This window comes from Lithobates pipiens, unplaced genomic scaffold (genome assembly GCF_037356315.1).
Source record: "Lithobates pipiens isolate NorthernLeopardFrog02 unplaced genomic scaffold, aLitPip1_a1.2 Scaffold_16, whole genome shotgun sequence".
NCBI classification, from domain to species: Eukaryota; Metazoa; Chordata; class Amphibia; order Anura; family Ranidae; genus Lithobates; species Lithobates pipiens.
In genome coordinates, this window is record NW_027507748.1 from 579,186,657 (window position 1) to 579,202,653 (window position 15,997).

General features: G+C 42.5%; 1 protein-coding gene across 4 annotated transcripts in view; it reads left to right on the forward strand.

Annotated features, from left to right (window-relative positions):
* Positions 1–15,997, forward strand: part of ZNF385A (zinc finger protein 385A) — a 496,355-nt gene that overhangs the window by 176,985 nt on the left and 303,373 nt on the right. For 2 of the 4 annotated variants that reach the window (XM_077483783.1, XM_077483785.1), the window contains exon 2: positions 7,721–7,882. The exons of 1 other annotated variant lie outside the window; for it this stretch is intronic. In XM_077483783.1, coding sequence (XP_077339909.1) covers positions 7,873–7,882 — 10 coding nt within the window. In that variant the 5' untranslated portion in view covers positions 7,721–7,872. Of the gene's footprint in view, positions 1–5,022; positions 5,316–7,720; positions 7,883–15,997 lie in introns of those variants that run through there. One more of the 4 variants, XM_077483784.1, reaches the window with a different exon arrangement.

Below are 15,997 nucleotides of genomic sequence, written 5' to 3' on the forward strand. Positions count from 1 at the left end.
TTCAATATGGCACCTCATGGAAAAGAACTCTCTGAGGATCTGAAAAAAAACAATTGCTGCGCTACATAAAGATGGCCTAGGCTAAAAGAAGATTGCCAAGACCCTGAAACTAAGTTGCAGCAAGGTGGCCAAGAAACATTAAGCAGTTTAACAGGACAGGTTCTAGGCCTTGCCATGGTCAACCAAAGAAGTTGAGGGCACATGCTCAGCAGCATATCCAGAGGTTGTCTTTGGGAAATAGACGTACGAGTGCTGCCAGCATTGCTGCAGAGGTTGAAGGGGTGGGAGGTCAGTCTATCAGTGCTCAGACAATACGCGGCACACTGCATCAAATTAGTCTGCATGGCTGTCATCCCAGAAGGAAGCCTCTTCTAAAGATGATGCACAAGAAAGCCTGTAAACAGTTTGCTGAAGACAAGCAGACTAAAGACATGGATTGCTTGAACCAAATCCTGCGGTCAAACTTATTTGGTTCAGATGGTGTCATGCATTTGTGGCGGTAACCAGGTGAGGACTACAAAGACAAAGACAAAGACAAGAATCTGAGGGTAAAGGTGATGGACTGGCCAAGCATGTCTCCAGATCTAAACCATGTTGAGCCTCTGTGTGGCATCCTTAAATGGAAGGTGGAGGAGCGCAAGGTCTCTAACATCCAGAAGCTCTGGTGAACTCCATTCCCAAGAGAGTTAAGGCAGTACTGGAAAATAATGGTGGCCACATAAAATATTGACATTTTGGGCCCAATTTTCACTTAGGGGTGTACTCACTTTTGTTGCCAGTGGTTTAGACATTAATGGCTGTGTGTTGAGTTATTTTGAGGGGACAGCAAATTTAAACTGTTATACAAGCTGGACATTCACTCCCATCCATTCATAAACTGAAGCAGAGTAAACACACAGTTATTATAGGACACAGGGGCAATCGGTAGCGAAAAGATACGGGTCAGCTATAATCCAATTCTCACTGGTCGCCATCAGCACACTGGGGTAGGGGTTTCACAAATAAAAGTGGAAGTCCTTTCTTTATGACATTAAAGCTCAACTCCAGACAAAGCATTTTTTTAAATTCATTTTTCGATAGACTAGATAACAGTCAAATTTGTATTTCTGTAAACCAGAAACGAAAGGGTTGGGGGTCACTGGGACAAGAAGACACAACAAATATCTGACAGGTGAGAATTTATTGCTGTTTTTATAATCATCAGAGAGATGTCTAATCACTTCCTGTTCTTGTGGTGACTCTACCCAATGATGATATTCAAGATAATAAAAAGCTGACAGAGGTTCTAAACATTACCACTTTTTTAGTTGCCCGTTATTCTGGATGCTATGGAACAGTCCCTTGATTTAGAACACTGCCCTGTTGCATCTATGTCCTGCAGACTTTGCCACAGGATTCAGGACCCAGACAGTTTGCTGCTAGGTGCTTCAGGAGTCAGATAGCATCCTATTCCCACCACACAGGTGATGCGTTGATGCTATGGGTGCCCTGCCAGGCTGCCACTACAGCAGAGCACATTCTATGTAATAGGTGTCCTTTCCTGCTGCACCTGTAGGATGGATGCTACCCTGGAGTCCCCTTGTTTGCTACCCATCTCCAGAGCTAGTAGTGAATATAATCAGGTTGATTTACTAAAGTCAAATAGACAGTTGCTCCAGAGCTTAGTAAATTAGGTAAAGCTTCACTTTGCAAAGAATACCCAATTCCATGCAAGAAAAAAACAAAAAACAACAAAAACAGCATTTTTGTTTGCACATGATTGGATGACGGAAGTCAGCAGAGCTTCTGATTACTTACTAAGCCCTGGAGCAACTGCTCTTGCAGAGTGCAACTGCACTTTGCAAAGTGTAGTATTTTTTTCCTTTAGTAAATCAACCCCAATGTGTTAAAGCTGGGCTTTATAAAGGGGGAAAAACTTTGGCGCAATAAATGCCAGAATTATAAGACGGGGGAAATTGTCCCGCCCCCGTCCAGAAGGCCCCCCCTCTATACAAAAATATATTAATTAATAAATGAGCTTCTTTCATTCCTGCAAACATCTGTAAAGGTTTTTGCTTTGGTTTGTTGAATCAGTTTTAAACAAATTTTGGTGGCTAAAAAGAACTATGCGTACAGCACTTACACCCTTAGGAAAGGTAGCGTACGAATGAGTGTGTGCTTGCGCACTTGAATGATCATGTGATCAACGTGATCATGTTGTGTCACTGACTGGTTCAGAGTTCAGTTTTGTTGTGTAAAATGTTGCCTCCACCATTGTTTTCTATGGAAACAAAGGCTGGTCATAGATAGATTGATATATATATATATATATATAGATATATATATATATTATTATTTTTTTTTATTTTATTTTTTTATAAGAGCAAAAAAACAAATGGATTTCCCCATCCACAAAAGCAAGGTGGATGGAGCAAAACTGCCTGCTGTGTATTGAGTTCTGACAACAGAGACTCCTTCGCTATTAGAACGCACTGATCAACAGCTGTAGACAACTGATTAAGAAAGATTCTCCAACATTCCTATTCAAGAGAAGCCAATTATTAGATCGACTTCTCTTAAATGGCAATGGCCATAGATGGATTGAAATACGGCCCTGCTGAGCTGGGCGAACTAAGACTTATCTATCTATGGCCAGCTTAAGGAATACATTGCAGTGTAGCTATGTTCTTTGTAATTTGTCTTACTTAAAAATCTACTTGGAGTTTTGCTGGCATTTATTTGCATGTGTTTACTATGTATAACTTGTCAATGCCAATGGCACGCAAAGAAAGAATGGACGTTGATATGTAATTTTGGTGATGTTTCTGTATATGAGGAGCCCAGAAACGTAAAGTGCTCTGGGCCCCCCCAATGTCTAAATCTGGTCCTGGGCTTGGTGATTGCATAAGAAAGGCTGGGGGGGGGGGGGGGATTAAGGACTGTAGTTCTTTCTTGGCTGCAAGGGAAACAGTGCCACAGTGCCCCCCTCATTTCTGTACAGCTACCGTAATGCCACAACCCCTCATCCTCTGCCCCTATGCAGCTATAAAAAAGACTAATTGTGCATTCAAATTGCAAGTTGATTGTACCTGGGACCACTTTGAAGATGTGGTCCTGGGCACAGTTCAATTACGGTCTGCAATGGTTCCCTTCAGTGTGTGTGCAACCCTGTCACAGCACAGACCTCTCCATTGATCACTGAGCAAAGAAGCAAGAATCACTGTAATATGGTTAGAAACAGAAGAGTGACAACAGAAAAAAGAGTCCATCGAGTCTGCCCCATTTTATTTTTTATATATATATATATATATATATATATATATATATATATATATATATATATATATATATATATATATATATATATATATATATTTTTTTATTACTTTTTTTGTCTGAATATAGATCTATCTTTGTCCCAAGCACGTTTGAATCCACTTACTGTTGACTGACTCAAAACCTCTGCTGGAAGTCTATTTCAAGCATCAACTATTCTTTCGCTAAAATAATACTTTCTAAGATTACATTTTAACTTTCACTCCTGCTACTTTGAGGTCATTTCTCCATGTTGTTGAACTTGGCTTCATATTGAATATACTACCCCCCTGAACCTTATTCACCCCCTTGATGTATTTAAGGAGTTCAATCATGCCTACCCTTTCCCTTCTTTCCTCTAGACTGTACACATTAAAGTGTAAGTTCACCCAACAAGGGGAAGTTCCACTCTTCCTCTTGTTGGGGAGTGGGTACCTGATGTTGACAGATACCCTCTCCCTCACTCCTGATTAATCTGAGCAGAAGTTTGCCCCCACCCCCCGCCCCTGCAGCCTTATGGGACACATGACAGGACCCAGAAGACTGTGGAACAAATCACAATGTGTAGCACGGCTTGCACATGTGCAGTTGGAAGCCGGCTGTAAAGTTGCAAGGTTTCCCTGAGTGATGTAGAATCATCTCGGGTGAGGACGTCGCTGTATCCAGGGGCAGCTGAGTGTCCTTATATTAAATGTCAGCAGCTACAGTATTTGGGGGACACTGGGGCTCCTCTTTAAATTCCTGAAGTCTCTCCTGATATGTTTTATTCCTCAGACCTTTCACCATTTTTGCTGCTCGTCTCTGGACTTGTTCTACCTTATCAATATCTTTTTGTAAGCCAGGTCTCTAGAACTGGACATAGTATTCTAAATGAGGTGATGGTGTAAGTGTAACCGGGAACACTTGGTGATAGCCCAGTGTGAATGAAGACCAATGGGGGAGTGGGGGACAATTGAACTCGGACATGGTTCAATTTGTTTCAATATTTTTTATTGGAAGTTGTAAAGGTGTTCAACAGTCACACCGTCACATAAAAGGACAATTGACCAACCAGGGCATGGTTCTATCACAAATATAGATCTCATTATCACATGTATTTTATTAGTTATATGTTATTGTTTGGTTTTCACAGCGCAGCTTTATTTTTCAATTCAACCATGCCCAGTTTGAGTGCACCCTACAGAATTGGGTTGAGTTGGGGTCTTTGATATCCAGGTCTCCAGACGTACAATGACACAACTTTCTAGGGATAGCTCTACAATTACAATTACAATTTTAGATTTACAATCTGAGATTGTCCCTGGAACACGGAGGTAGGTGGAATATATGAAATGGAAGAACAAAAGAGTCAAGACAAAAACCTAAAAGGAGAAGCTAAGCTCGGCAATGAGGAAGCACACACAGAGAAGGTGAGGTCAGAGCTGGCACGGCACAACTAGAATCAGTGATAGGCACTTCTCCCTCTGATGTCCCGCTCCCAAAGAGGTCCCGGTGCTGCTGAGCATCCTTCTTGTACGTTTAATATTCTGGGCACTTGTCACTGACTCGCTTGGGGGAGGGGGAAATACTGCACTGACTGAATGGGAGGCTGGAAGAGCCAGAAAGCCTGGGAAGGGATATACACACACAGCACGCTAGGCAGGGAGGGGGGACAGGCATGACAGCAGTCATGGGAGCTCCATGCCAGCACCCCAGAGGGTCAGACCATAACACAGGTGTGTGATGGAGCTATGCGGGAGGGATAAAAGGACAGGAAGAGTTGCATGCAGAGAGGTGTTGAAGGTGGAATCCTAAACAGTGCAGAATGTGGGCGTACAGATGGACCGATGGAACAAAGTGGCAGGACTTCTATACAGATCCAGAATGATGAAACACTGCTAGAACAAGCAGACAGGCTTACAGAAGAGAGAATAGGCTGCAGACAGGGCTAGAGCAAGAACAAGGGAAAAGATTCTCAGAATAAAAGAAGCTTTTTTTAATGAGACTGGGGATATCCAGGAGCCTATTACAGCCAATCACAGGTTAGTTAAAGGCTGGATAATGCAGTCGCAGCAAATAAAGCTCATTTCTCATGGCGTACTATCAGCTGCAGAATGTCAAATATTTTACCCTGTATTATTTATGTATCCCATCATAAAAGCATGTCAGAAAATGGCTTTAGATAGGAAGTGACAGGACAGCGTCCTGATTAACCCGTCCACTGCCAATCTGCCTTGCATGTGCTTGATGATAATATAGGCAAGATCTTATTAAAATGAATGCAGTAGAGTAATTGTGATTTCACCAGGCCCATGCAAGTTTTACATTTTTTGCCATTTAATATTCCCAGAATTCTTGATAGACCCAGAGAAATAAAAAGGCAGCAGGGATCTGTATTTTCCTGTCCTCATTATAAGCAAAATGTCCAGTTAAATGACAATACCAGAGTAGAAACTGCCCACATTTTTAAAAATAAAAATTATCCGTAATAAACAGATTTCTTACTACAAGAGAAGTCATATTATGTAATGTTGAAATCATAAAAAAATATATAAATTAATAAATAATATAATTATTCTGTAGGAAAGAAAGAAATAGTTTGACAGGTGAGGATAAGTGTAGATGGAATGATAACTTTACCAAATATTGGGGTTGATTTACTAAAACTGGAGAGCGCAAAATCTGGTACAGCTCTGCATAGAAACCAATCAGCTTCCACATTTTATTGTCAAAGGTTAATTGAACACGCAGATGTCAGAAGCTGATTGGCTACCGCGCACAGCTGCTCCAGATTTTGCACGCTCCAGTATTAGTAAATCAACCCCAGTGTGTGGGACAACATGTAGTTAGTTTACTAAAGGCAAACAGAATGTGCACTTTGCAAGTGCAGTTGCACTCTGCAAGGGCTTTTGCTCCAGAGCTTAGTAAATGAGGCTCTGTTGACTTCCATCATCCAATCATGTGCAAGCAAAAATGCTGTTTTTTTTTCTTGTCCTTGCATGCAATTGACTATTCTTTGTAAAGTGAAACTTTACCTCATTTACTACGTTCTGGAGCAAATGCACTTGCAAAGTGCACAATCTATTTGCCTTTAGTAAACCAACCCCATGTATGTCTTCTTAAAATGGAGGTCCACCCTAAAACGAAAAATTACATTAACATTCTACATAAAATATATTTAAAAAAATGGCTATTGCTAGGCAGTCTTCCTAATCTGCCTCTTCCTATTCCGCTGCTCTGTTCCTTCACTTCCTCCTCTTCGGCGAGCGGCCCCGTTGTCTTGCGGGACATATATGTGTCCCAGAAAACTACAGGGCCATTCACAAAGCGCCCCGTGACTCGAGCAGGCGCATTAGGAAACAGGCAGTGATGCCGCAAGGCTCCACTGCCTGTTTCCCTTAGTTTGGTTAGCGGTGCCGGCACCCAATCTGATGGACTGATTAGTCTTGGGGGGCCGACATCGTGGGCTCGCTGAACAGGTAAGTACCCTTATTAAAAGTCAGCAGCTACAGTGTTTGTATTTGCTGACTTAAAAAAAAAAAAAAAAAAACACGGCCGGACGTCCGCTTTAATTTTGGTTTTGTCATTTTTTTTAATATAAGCTCATATCGCAAAAGTAAATACAAGGATATGATATCTTTATTTGGCTTTACTTTTCACATCTCATAAGACTGAAAATAACTGTAGTTTTTAAAAAAATTCCATATTCTGGAGTGGATTGAGCCTTATGCGATAATATAATAAGAACTTCTTTTTTATTTCTTCCCACTACTCATGCGTAGGAGTTCAAGCACCCAGAAGCAAAGGAAAGGAGTAGACAAAATAGTTAATTCTATAGCTTGCACTCTCCCCACCCTTACCTCCCTTTGGCAAAATAGGGCAGCCAATGGGAGGCCAGTCCAGGTGAGACTGAGGTCCGCCCCTCACCTGGCACAGTGCAGAACAGAAAGATCACCGAGGCGTTCTGCAGGGAGTGCATCTCATCAGACACTTTCCCTCGCCTGGGAGTTTTCCTTGTGTGTCCTGAATAAAGGCAGATTACCAGGGTGAACCCTTCCTGGGATCCTGCCAGGATCATTCTCCTTGAGCAGAAAAGGATGAGGAGTTGCCTTCTACATGTGTCCAAAACTCTTTAATCTCTTAGTCCTGCAGCTGCCTCCCTACATCTCCAGCCCAGTGTACAAATAGGAAAAAAACACAGGACTTTCTGGGATTTCTAAGCATCTCCGGGATTTTTTTTATTTATTTTTTTCTGTTCACACCATTGGACACTAGCCTGGCCTGTCAACATTGTTTTTAGGGCATCATCGTCCTCTCCATCCCGTCAGCCTCCCTAGAAATCCGCAAGTCTCTTTCTTATGCTCCACACACACCCCCCCCTAGGCTCGCCTGCTGCACAATCTGTCAAAGCCCTAACATTTCCTCTCCTCTCTCTGTGCTGGTAAAGGGCTTTTCCAATCGCTGCTGGAAGAAGAGAGGGGACAGAGTGCTTGAAAACTGACTGAAAGAAAAAGGGGGGCTGAGGAGGCGAACGGCCCCCTCCTTACAAGATCTGAGGAATAGCGTTCCTGTGTGTGCCAGACCCTGCAGGCTGAAGTCATGATTTTGGGTGAGTGAACATATTTTTCCACCCTTTTCATTTTATTTCTTTTTTTTTTTTTTCCCTGCAAGCTTTTTGCAATTGTGCGAAGCAGTAATGGAATCTATTGATTGTATGCCTCTGCATCACTTTACTAAGCTCTTTTGTCATGTCTTGCTATGTTATTTTTATCTTCCCATTCACAGAAATTCTCTGTCTTTGAAGCTTGCTGTTTCTTTCATTGCTGTTTGGTTCTTTTCATTTATTTTTACCCACCTCTGTTTTTTCTTGGCCAGCTCTTCCTTTTATCTCTTCTTTTTTCCCTTCTCCAACTGTGTCTCGGGATTGTAGGATTGGGGGAGATGGACTGGTGCTAACCCATCGCATTCCCCCGGCACTTGAACAGAATAAGTTCTGGTCCTACTGGAAGCAAGACTGGGAGCTCGCTGTTCCGCAACTCATGCTGAGGACAGTGGCCTTGCCGACCCCTTTGACTCCTCATTAGGTTCCTCCAGTAGTTTATGCTCTGATTCGGCTTTGGATGTCTCGCTGTTCTCTTTCAGAACTCATTGGTCTTGTAAACACTTGTCTACATAGTAACAGTGACTAAGACTAACCGAGGCAGAGAAGCAAATACAAATCTGAACATTACTGTTAAGCTTTCTGCAAGTCTAAGTAAAGTTTTCCTTGGCTTGAGAAATAAACGCCTTATTTTTGGGTTCTGTTATGGAAGTGATAAGGGTCTACTGCAGCCTTTCTCAACCTTTTCAACACAGAGGAACCCTTGAAATCTTTCTCCAGTCTCGGGGAACCCCTGCTAAAAAATTAGAAATCTACAACTCATGATACATTAGTGTGATGGTCAGTGGGAAGAATGGTCCTTACACTTGTGGTCATTCGGAAGAATTACCTCCTTACAGATAGCTAAAAAGATCAATGGTGTCGGTAGGAACTTATCTGAGAGGCAGAAATGGCCCAATGCTGAAGGAACCCCTAGCAACCTCTGGGGGAACCCTAGGATTCCACGGAACCCTGGTTGAGAATCACTGGTCTACTGTGTCGTTGTAGACCAAGCTAGCAAAAATATCAACTTTCTAAATACACCTGTATAACCTCTTGAAGTATCCATTGTGCCCGATGCAAAATGTTCACCTGTGGGAACTGTACGAACCATGGAACGTTGTGTCTACGTCAAGAATGGACAACCGTAGGTAGACCACAATGGCAAATTGAAAAATGTGACAGTTTCCCACTGGACATTTTAAAGAACATAATGAATACTTCAGAAGCCTTTATGGGCATTAGGAGATAGGACAGGTAATGAACAGCTTGATCTCACTGCCCTGTCGTACAAACGCACATGGATTTTAATATACTTTTTAGAGAGCTACCCATGCTGATATTTGGCTCCTGTACTACGGACTGGCAATGCACTATACAGTATGTTGTGTTTTATTAGCTGCCATATGTTGTGTGTTGGCTGGAAGTATATGCAGTCTGAATAGTAGAACTGGGCAATGTGCGCTGTGTGTAGGAAGTTGCTTTATGTAGCGTAACTGGGTTATATAGTTGATTAGCTGGAAGATAAATGTATAATGGTATTGACCGGGAGACAAGACGATTCCAGCAGCTCTATAACAATCGCTGCAGAATCAGATTCTGTATTTTAAATGAAACATTTAAAATATGTATTATTTATACTTCTGAATAAGGAATTTCAAATATGTATTTTTCATACTTCCACCCACTAGAAAGAAAATTAATCAGCCGTGTTGATAGTGGCCAAACGGGCTTGGCAGTTATTTGGCCATCTAAAGGCTCTGATAAATACTGGCCGCCGGGGAGTAGAAGCATTTATTGTAATGGACACAGCTGCACGCGTCCCTCCTCACCTTGGCTCGCCACCAAGATTTACAGCAGCTGCGTCTCCGTATCTCCATTGTAATTATAAAGACACAAGGAGTCAGTGTACCTGTCTTCATTAGGACCTGGCCAATACCTGAGCCATATCCAAGCACAACAAGGAGCAAGGTGTTCATTCCTCAGAGCAGTAAGCCATAATAACCAATCACAATTCACTTTTCTGAAGTCAGACCGGTACTTGATGGGTTTTAATGGCTTGCCATGGGTTGTATACTTTAGAATTAGATCTTTATTCCTTGTGCTCTTTACTGAGTTTCTTGGCAGCGTTGCAACCCATCCAGGGCCTGGTTCTCCTGAATTTATTTGATTAGGCAAATAGCAGTATGCAGGGTGCTGTAGCCCACAGCAAGCATGCGGTAGTCATTTTTCATTCAATAGTTCTGAATTGATGGAAGGTGCAATCTGATTGGTGGATATGGGTCTGAGCACTTTGAGCAGTGTACCTGTCTTCATTAGATCCTGGCCAATACCAGAGCCTTATCCAAGTAGTACATGGAGCAACGTGTTCATTCCTAAAAGCAGTAAGCCATAACAACCAATCACAATTCACTTTTCTGAAGTCAGACCAGTACTTGATGCATTCTAAGGGCTTTCCATGGGTTCTATACTTTAGAATTAGCTTTTTATTCCTTGTGCTGGTTAGTGAATTTCTTGGCAGTGTTGCAAACCATCCAGGGCCTGGTTCTTCTGAGTTTGTTTGATTAGGCAAATAGCAGTATGCAGGGTGCAGTAGCCCACAGCAAGCATGCGGTAGTCATTTTTCATTCAATAGTTCTAAATTGATGGGAGGTGCAATCTGATTGGTGGATATGGGTCTGTGCACTATGCTGTTTATATAGCCTTATTATTAAAGCAGTATTAAACCGAAAAGCAAACATTTAATATATTGCAACTTACAAATTCTTAGATGGAATGGTTGCATTAATTTCCTTTTTTAGGCTTTCTTTCTTTCTTTTATTTTGCCTAGTGACCTGCCCAGCAAGTCTGTTGTCTTTGAAAAGAATAAGCTCTCTTGCAAATGTAGCAATTAGAGGGATGAAAAAACTATTTACAACTGACAGGTGTGCTTACAATGGTCAGCTTCTGTTTGTTTATGTAAAACCTTTATCCCAAAGAAAAAAAAAAAAATGATTCCAAAATATGAGCCTGGAGTTTGACGTAAGTTTGTTTAGTGTACCTAAATCTGCTAGTCCATCTAACACTCCCCTCGGTCCGACGTTTCCCACTCAGACTGACAATCTAAGTCTAAAAGAAAGAAAACGAATGCAGCCACCACATCTAATGCATGGCAAACTGCAATATATTACGTTTTTGATTTTATATTTATTACCGTCTGAATGTCTGTTGTTATTATTTACCAAAAACAGCATCAGCAACAGTATAATGTACAGTACCTCTAAGTAATGAAGATAAATTCATTTATTATAAGTATTTATATAGCACCAACAGTTTACACAGCACTTTACACTCACATCAATACCTGCCCTCAAGGTAGTCTAAAGCCGCGTACACACGGGCGGACTGTGTGGCCAACTAAGTCCGTCAGACAATCCGACGGACAGTCCGTCCTACTTTCGAATGAACGGACTTGACCACACACGATGAACAAACAGTCCGTTGAAAGCTTGCGCGATGACGTGTACAGCACGTACGACGGGACTAGAAATAGGACGTCCAATACACAGCAATGCAACCTTCCGCCGTGTAAATCCTTTCTGAGCATGCGCCATACTTAGTCCGTCCAACTAGCCTACTCACGAGCGGACTGTCCGCTGAAACCAAAGTTGGACGGACAATATTACGGAAATTTCCGAAATACTTTGTCCGCCAGACTGCACGCTGAAAAAGTCCGCTGAAGCCCACACACGAGCGGACTGTCCGCTGAAATGTGTTTCGGCGGACTAAGTTGGACAGACAGTCCGCCCGTGTGTACGCAGCTTTAGGTTCCTATCTCACATGCATACATACACATACTGGCCTAGAGAGGTTACAATTAAGCTACCAGTATGCCTTTGGAGCACAGGAGGAAACCTATCCTATATGAGCACAGGGAGAACATGCAAACTCCATAAAGGTTGTGTCCTGATTGGGATTTGAACCAAGGACTCCAGTTCTGCAAGGCAGAGATGTTAACCACTAAGGCAGGCCATACAAGGTGTGAACATGGTGCGGATTTCTTTCCTGCCACCACGAGTTGCAGGAAAGTAATTTGCACGATTCCCCCATCAACACAGACAGTGCTGACAGGGGTATGCCTCCTGTCAAGCTATTGTCTGCTCCGCAGGGGTGGGGGAAGCTGTCCCCACCAGGAGAAGACAGTGATTATTATTATAGCAGCCGCTAGCAATAATCATAAGAGAATCCGGCAGGTTGGTTGAACCCAAGTTGATCAATCGATAAACTTGGTACATTCAGCCTGCCCATTAATGGTTCAAATCTCAAAGTCGAGATTCAAACCGTTTATGGCCAGCCTTAGTCACCATGCTGCCCCCATTCATCTGTAGTTGTTCTAGCAACAGTAAAATTTAATTTGATTTGTCATTCTGGTTAATGCAGTTTGCACATTATTACTGTTATTTGTATGTTCAAATGGAAAGCGGAAAAGGTGTGGCGGTAGGGTTGCCACCTTTTCATCAAGCAAAAAGTAAAAAACAGAAGACACTTCTAAGTGCAGTATTAAGGAGTATTTATTCATAAAAAGCGGTTAAAAACACTTACAATGTAGGAGATCAAATGAGCATCTTAGTCAGCATAATAGGCACCCTGTAGATTCCTTTGCCTCTAGGGGGAAGGAGAGCTGGCCCGCAGCTGTAGCAGGAGAGGGAGAAGCGAGGAAGCAAGATAGGCGATGGACTTTCGGAACCACGCTAGAACGTATAGGCCGGAGCTGATGTCAAGGAGCGGTAACGCATTTTGGAGGATGAGCAATGCGCTCCTTCATCAGACCTTTTCATCAAGCCAAACACTTTAGCAGAACACAGCAATTTTTAATTTTTTGCAGTTTACACTATAGGATTGTAAAAGACCTGGGACACCTTTGGGTGCCATAAGAAGAGTAATATTGCAGTGCATGTAGTGTCCCATGACGAACAGTGCGTGTGACCAAATTGTGTTAATAATGGGAGATGCTTAAGGAGTGTAGTTAAATAAAACAAGGTCAGTCTGCCCCCCAGTACAGTCCTCCTAGGTCCGTATTTGTCCCCCAGTACATCCCCCCAGGTCTGTCTGCCCAACTAGTATAATCCCTCAGGCCAGTCTGTCCCCCACTACATCCCCCCAGGTCCATCTGTCCCCCAGTATAATTCCCCCAAGTCTGTGTATCCCCAGTATATCCCTCAGGTCTGTCTGTCCCCCAGTACATCCCCCCAGGTCTGCCTATCCCCCAGTACATCCCCCCAGGTCCATCTGTCCCCCCAGTACATCCCCCATGGTCCGTCTGTCCCCCAGTACATCCCCCAGGTCTGTCTGTCCCCCAGCACATCCCCCCAGGTCCGTCTGTCCCCCAGTACATCCCCCCAGGTCTGTCTGTCCCCCAGTACAGTCCCCCAGGCCAGTTTGTACCCCAGTACAGTCCCCCAAGGTCAGTCTGTCCCTCAGTACATACACCTCAGGTCCATCTGTCCCCAGTATAATTCCCCTCAATGTCAGTCTGCCCCCCAGTATAATCCCTCAGGCCAGTCTGTACTCCAGTTAAATTGCCCCCCCAATATAATTAAAAGAACTGGAAGCCGACAGGGGGAGGATAGGAGGACTGCTGCTACAGGGCTGCCACTGCTGTGTCGGGGTTTCAGGTGGACAGAAACCCGGACACAGGATCTAAAACCCAGACTGTTTAGGTGAATCCTGGACAGGTGGCAATCCTATGTGGTGGCGGGAGTGCCCCATTGCTACCCTCCTTGAGCTGCACTATCTTGTTTGGTACAGTCCAGCCTGGACTCAACTTACCATTGCAGGCAAATATTTTTTTTTAAATGGATGCACTAATGATGCATTTATTATTACAGTGTAACATAGGCACTGACAGACAAGAAGAAAGCAAAAAAGTAAATTCCTAGCCATAAATAAATACACAGGTATAAAAGGCAAAAAAAAATGAAAAAAAAAATGAAAAAAGAATCAAGCTTTAGGGATGCTAGGGTCCTTCTTCAGGTGTATTTCATCTGTTAATATTATAAAAGAAGGAGACAAGCGTCCCAAAAGCTTTTAATATTTTTTGTTTGGGATTTACTTTCACAATACCCTTTGCCTTTTCTATTTGTGCCTTCTTCCTTGAAATTCCAGGGAGCAAGGTAAAATAATAGCGGATACTTACTGAGATGCCATTCTTGTTAATACTTGTTCCTTCTGAATCCGTACCATGTATGTCTGCCTTCTATCTGTAGTCTTTTATATATAGCTTTAATTATCTTTTATTGATTATTTTCTGCATGCTGCGTTCTATCATGGACTATCATTATATACACATTCAACAGAATAGAAAAGGATGTATAAGGAAGAATACAAAAGCTTGGTGTACCCCAGAAAAATACACACTTTTAAGTGTATCTAAAGTATTTCTTTGCATTCTAAAGTAGAACAGGGCTACAATCCCTGTCAGTTGTTTGCTGCTGCCTGTGATTATCACTCTTTATTTATCCTGATTACTGTCTCTGGGACTATGGGGTGAGAAAAAAAAAGACAATTTCGAGTTGTCGCTAGAACTGGAATAGAGCAGAAATTTTCCAATGATGACACTTGTTCTAGGGACAAATTTGTAAGTATGGATTTCCCTCACTTTGAATAGACCTCATCTCAATTCTTAGAGACCTTTGCTGAAGAAAAATTTCCACAATGGGATATGAACAGCAAAGGGTTTATCTATTCTGTACATTCGCCATAATTAAAAGAAGTTATTTAAATCCAAAACTGTTAGCCCTTGTACACACAATCGGAGATTCTGACGGAATGTGTCCGATCGGAGCGTTTTGTCGGATATTCCGACTGTGTGTGGTCTGCATTGGACTGTTTCCGTCGGACCAAATTTTCCAACTTGCCGGAAATATTTTCTGACAAAATGCTCCGATCGGACATACTCCGATCATGTGTAGAGAATTCCAATCGGACAAAGTGCCACGCATGCTCAGATCAAATTCCTACATCAAAGCTATTGGCTACTAGCCTGAACGTAGTCCCATCGTAACGAAATTACGCCATCACGTTCTGAAAGATTAGATTTTCCGACAACTTTGTCCGACCGTGTGTATCGGACAAGATCCGTCGGACAAAATCCGACGGATTTGGTTGTCGGAATCTCCGACCGTGTGTACAGGGGCTTAGAGCTAAAAACATTCTTATATGCATGAACCAAGATAAACAAATATGTATTTGTGGGCAACCTTGACCCTAATGTCTCTTAAAAGGCTGCAATGATACCCTATGTCAGTGATGGTGAACCTCGGCACCCCAAATGTTTTGGAACTACATTTCCCATGATGCTCATGCACTCTACAGTGTAGTTGAACATCATGGGAAATGTAGTTCCAAAACATCTGGGGTGCCAAGGTTCGCCACCACTGCCCTATGTAATGATCCTAAACATGGAATCTGACACCATAAAGTGAAAAAATTCAAGAGTCAGCTAAAATTTTATTGTTTTTCAGATTTTATGAACCTTAAACAACTATTTTGGGGTTACCACACACTTCACACAAGCCTTATTACCCGATTAAATAAACCTGAATGTGTATTTAAGGTTTTCTTGCTTTATTGTATTAGTTATTATCGTTCTATCAACTCTGTAACTCAAGCAACACTCCAGCCAGAACTGAAGAATAACTATTGAAATGCATATAGGATGCCTGTCTGCTGAGGGTTCCCATTTATCATGCCGACCATTATAATAGATCACCAGTTGACCCTCTTTCTTTTTGTCTGTGACAGTTACATAGTTAGCTAGGTTGAATAAAGACACCAGTCCATCCAGAATGAGTGTCTACAATTGTCCCTGTCTCTGTACATTTCTCAATCACATCAGTCCCTACCCTCAAGGAGCCCACAATCCAAGGTCCCCATTCATATACTAGGGCCAATTTTGGACAGAAGCCAATTAACCTACCTGCATGTCTTTGTAGTGTGGGAGGAAACCAGAGCACCCACACAGGTGCAGGGAGAACATGCAAACTCCAGGCAGGTAGTGTCATGGTTGAGAGTGCTACCCACTACACCACTGTGCCGCCCAGTGGT